Below are 5,303 nucleotides of genomic sequence, written 5' to 3'. Positions count from 1 at the left end.
TCCCTCTCCCAATTCCCCAATAAAATCTTGAAAAAAAAAAAAATCAAGAAAATGCCATTAAAAAAGCCGTGAAATATTCATTGGCTTGTGAGATGGTACAAGCCAGCTCAAGCATACCACTGATTAAACTGCAAGTTCCTATATGGTTTTGTTCTGTGCTAAGACTTCCTTCACAGTCGACTGAATTCATGTATTACCATTGCAAACTGCAGAGGGACATTTGGTATTTTATAAAATGCCTTATATGGTATACTATACAAAGAATCTCTGAATCCAAAGTGTACGTATTTAGGAAGAGCCATAAACAAAATTAGAATGTCTTAAAAGTTTCTTATAAACCATTAACTCAACAGTGGTGACTTAACTTCTTAAAGCAAAGAGAAACTCTGAATTAGCAGCAAAATACCAGCACTGCATTCAGAAGGAAGACTGTCCCCCTAACCTAGAGATGCATGTCATTTGACTTCAGTATTAACAATTAGTATTTTATACAATATTTAGAAGAAATTAGACGTGCTAATTGGAAATTTTATTAAGATCTTTATAATGTACTGCTTCTGACTTCTGACAATTATTCAAGTAAGAATAATGAATCTAGGACAAAGCTATACACAATACTTCCTACCACCCACATCTCAGCAAACAATTTAGAAAGGAGTTCCTTAGGCTTGTTTGGTTTAGAGATCACCAGCACAGGCAATGCCCCACTTAAAGGTTCATGCTAGGGTGCGAAGGCATTAAGTTAATATAAATGAACACTACCTTGACTGGAGGCTGTCTTGTCTTTATCAATCACTATTACACCTGTGAGTTCTGTTTTGTCTGTATCTGGTAGTGGAGTATCAGATGAGATGCAGTAGAACAGAGCACAAATTGGGTCAAATTCAGGATCTGGTTCTAAGTCTCGTCTAGTCCGAGCATGTAACTCCACACTAATTAGGGTAAGATTTTGTATCTATAAAAGGGAAAAAAAATTATGCTCTTAAACACTTTTAAAACATGCTGAAAAAAGTGTGTTTCACTAAGACTCCAAGGAAATAATGTAAAATTGAAAACAGAAAGCATGACCACAAAAGGCACAGAGTTTAACACTCTACAGATTAAACTAAAGATTTTAAAGTATAAGATTAGATTAAATCAATTTATTTTTTATTTTAGAAAATCTGCTTATACTGTAATTTCTCAATGTCAATATATATTTAAAACTATCTAAAATACAGGCAGTGCTTCTTGATTTCTGTTTGAGAAAGAAAATGAAAATGTCTTCCATTTGCCANCACCTTGTTCAGTTTTTCGCAAATAAAGACAGGTCCTTCTATGAATGAGGAATTATGAAGCTCACTGAAAGATGGCAAAACGTTATCGAACAAAACGGGCAATGTATCATTGATTGATCTTTCTTCTTTATATAAATAAATGACCTTTGAAAAACACAAAATACGTCATGACTTTTCCGACAACCCAATATGTCTCTCAGATGGGGAAGGGATAATACAATGGTTATCTACAGAATTTCTACACAGGATGGAAGGGGCAATTTAGAGCTCTTATTTGGAGGTACTTTTGTAAAGCAAGCATAGTTTTTACTTAAATTGTGTATTTATTTGCTATAACCTGGGAAATTGGGGTGGGAGGGAGGCATTACCACTGAAGTATATGAGGGAGAGTGTGATTGAGAATAATGCAGGTAGAGGCAGGGTGAAGAGTGAGGGCATGAGTGGATACCGTATTTTGAAAAGATCTCTCAGGTCATTCTGTTGTCACTTTTCTACCCTTCTAACCTATACTGTCCTTAAATAGTTTTAATGCTGAGAAAGAAAATGAAAATGTCTTCCATTTGCCACTCTATTTTATCAATGAGTTGGTTCTCACACGAAGTAAGGCCTCATCAATGACAAGTTTGTCCTCTAAACTTATGAGGAAGGTGACTCAGTTTAATGGGAGACTGAAATATTAACAGGGGTGAGATTTATGTGGGGAAGGCAGCATCAGAAACTAGGAGAAAAATGTGCTCATTGTGGTCACAGAGCTGCACTGGTAAATTGAACTGACAATCTGCATCCAATTCAGGAGCTTCTTTGTGGCTCTTCCTATGACTTCCATGGTGACCACCATGGGAAAATGTGTACGGAAGAGAGAAACTGATCAGTCATAAATTGAGAGCAAAAAGTACAGTTACACTATCAAAACAGAAGCTCCAAATTATTCTGATTATTGTATTGTTTATAAAAACCAAAAAAGCAGAGTGAAAAATCACAAAAACTTATAAAGTTGTGGTTTACATAATTGCTTGTAAAGGCACTCTGAATTGTGGGATGTGCAGTCTGTCCAGATTGTATCATTTAACACCTGAAGTAGACTCCAATGTCTGCAGTATAGAATGACATTAATTTACTGATATAAGCTATATATGGCTACTCTGTAAGTCTGTGGTATAACAATTGATCATGAGCAGATCACCAGATATATTTTTAGAACCGGTTTGGTAATGTTTGTCATAGCTCCATAGATACTTTCTTAAAATAGATGCTGACTGGCTTTAGTTTTTACTTGTAAGAATATCTCCTTATTTTTTATCCTGGAGGGTTTAAGTGGGTGATGTCAAAAGAACTAGGTTCAAACTTCTGCAATACCATTCTTTTTATTTACCCTATTCCTTACTTAAAGACCTTATGAAAGTACATTCCATATTGTAAATTTAATATCTGGTGATCTGCTGGTGATCCATTGTTGTACCAAAGACTTACAGAGCAGACCTCAACTTGTCAGGAGAAAAAGATAACATGTATATCCTCCATGTGCTTTTCTCTATACAAATAGGATTGAAATTTCTAAGAAAACTGCTTAATTTAATAAGTTACTAATTTGATATAACAGCCAAATGGACCTTTTCACCCGCCTATAAAAATGTGTTTTCTTGGTAGAAAGTGCTATGTGGCTGGTAATTTTGGAAGAAAGAGCAGGATTATGGAATGAACATGGGGAAGCAAAAGAAAGCAAGGCAATATGCAACAACAAGGCGAATTCTTAGTCTCAGAGCTCAAAAGCTAAAAAGGCAGATTAACTTTTAAAAAGGAAGTCAGCAAGGTCCTAAGGCACTAAAGAAAAGAGGTCTCCCAACATTAGAGTGAGACTCAGAGCAGTCAGAGATGACCTATCTGTATGACAAGTATATCTCCCTATAAAACTAACTATTGAATGTTTAAATTATCAAGTGGCTCTGAGGATTTTCAGGGATAAGAGATTGGAAGAATTACCATATACACACAAAAGAACCCATGCAGTTGACTGCTGGCACAAAAAACAGAATGAATTGAAACTCACATTTTCCTTTGCCCACACTTTTATTATTGAAATAAAAGTGTGGGCATGAAAGCATCTGACATGTTGATGACCACCTCTGTGAGAAGATAAAAGGTAGGACAACGACAAGACTCAAATGGATGGAAATCCATCCAGTCACCAGTGCTATAAATATAATAGTAAAAATTCTTTTTTCCTCCCTAAAGTGGTGGGTAGCATATCATTTTTGATGCTCTGACATTTAATTTAATTTTGTTTTGTTGAAAACATTTTCTGGTTTTTAAATTTCAGAATGGTTTATGTTAACCCATTTGGGATTCAATCAGATGTTGAGTGGGTAGAATTTCATCCTGATCTTTAATGCAGAGTATCATCTCAGTTTACAGGCTTTACAAGAGTTCAACTCTAGAAAGTTCAACTCAGTTTTACAAGAGTTCAACTACAGAAAGCAGAACAGAAAGGGTGGAGTATAACAACAGGATCAAGGACAGGTTTTATCCACACATCAGGATCCAAAGAATATTTTCTAGCCTGATATAAGCATTTTAAAACCAAACCTAGCAATGGGCAGACATTGTAAGTTCCTAGAGAGATGCATTTAATAAGAGAGTCCATGGCTACCAAGAGTTATACTCTTGAGAAAATGCAAAAAATCCACTTAACTATTTTATTTTTAAATTAAATTTAGTAACAGGTTGCATTCCAAAGTTTTTTGGAAACACTGGTTTAGAACTCAGAAAACATTTTCTACAAAAAAAACAAAACAAACAAACAAACAAAAAAAAAAGGGTATGGAAACAGTGGCTGGCCTCCAAGGTAAAAGCCTATTTAATGAATAACTTTAGTATAGTTCCCCATTATTTCACTACTGCAGAAAAATCATGTTGAAATCCAACTGGGATAGCTAGGGGCTCTTTCACTGATCCCTCAATCTTGAGAACAGAATATTCTTTTTCCTACCCCTAATCTGATGGAGGCGGTAGAAAGTGAGGGCCAAATCTTCTCAAGGATAACACTGTTTTCAAGGAAAGGGTTCTCTTCCTCTGTCCTACCTTCACCTATATTAATCAGCAGCAGCATGAAATGATTCTTTGAACAAAAACTGGAAAACAAAAATCAGAAAATGCAAAACAATACCTTTTTATTATATCTGTAATTTCTTGAAAAAGTGCCTTCTCATCAGCAGCATATGTAACTTCTAGTCTTGTAATTCCAGATCTAATAAGTAATGGGGTCTGATATCTGATATCTAAGAAATAAACAAAATGTTTAGTATACATAAGTGTATAAGTAATACTATTCCTTACTTTTGATTCAAATTATGCTACTGAAATACTTCAAATTAAGAGTGTTCCCCAAAATAAATACATAATTAACCAATTTCTTGAAAAATTTCTTAACAGTTTTCTAGTTTAATATGAAACTGAAAATTCAAATTTCGTATTTTCAGTTATTTTCCTGAAAGGCCTACATTCACAAAATTTCCCAGATAATTATGTCACCCGAAAAGAAATTATATTACTTTGTTTCTGTCTTTACTCTTCCTACAGGAATAGCTTTACTTAGTAGATAATATTTTAATCAGTGTTATGATGGAAAATGTTCACAATCACCTCTCTGCGGGGGCGGGGGCAACCCTGATTTGTAATGCTTGCCTATTTCCATGATGTAGAGAGACTTCTCACCATGGCTGATATCAAACTGCCAATGTAAAATCAGCTAGTTCAAAAAACTCATGAAGGGCTGGCCGAGTAGCGGGTTTGGTTAAGAGTTGGCTTGGGACGCCAGCTCTGAGCAGCATGGCCCTGGTACGGATCCCACATGAGGGTCAGTGACGCTAGAGGTACAGCTAAGATGGTGAACAACAGCACGACCTGGAGCTGGGCTGCCATGAGTTGCCGGCGACAGCACAGGCTGCAGTGGAGTTGCAGTGGGCTGTTGTAAAGCTACCATGAGTGGCGGGCAGCCAGTGTGAGTTGCCAAGAGTTGCCGTGAGTGGC

At 36.0% G+C, this 5,303-nt stretch overlaps 1 protein-coding gene across 1 annotated transcript in view; it reads right to left on the bottom strand.

Annotated features, from left to right (window-relative positions):
- Positions 1–5,303, bottom strand: part of REV3L (REV3 like, DNA directed polymerase zeta catalytic subunit) — a 161,108-nt gene that overhangs the window by 50,767 nt on the left and 105,038 nt on the right. Inside the window, exon 17 of the mRNA XM_019646344.1 lies at positions 763–955. Within this exon, the coding sequence (XP_019501889.1) occupies positions 763–955 (193 nt within the window). The remainder of the gene's footprint in view (positions 1–762; positions 956–5,303) is intronic.

The sequence above is a fragment of the Hipposideros armiger genome, unplaced genomic scaffold (genome assembly GCF_001890085.2).
Source record: "Hipposideros armiger isolate ML-2016 unplaced genomic scaffold, ASM189008v1 scaffold_101, whole genome shotgun sequence".
Taxonomy (NCBI): Eukaryota; Metazoa; Chordata; class Mammalia; order Chiroptera; family Hipposideridae; genus Hipposideros; species Hipposideros armiger.
The sequence above is the reverse complement of the archived record's forward strand: the minus strand, read 5'-3'. Positions and strand labels throughout refer to the sequence as shown.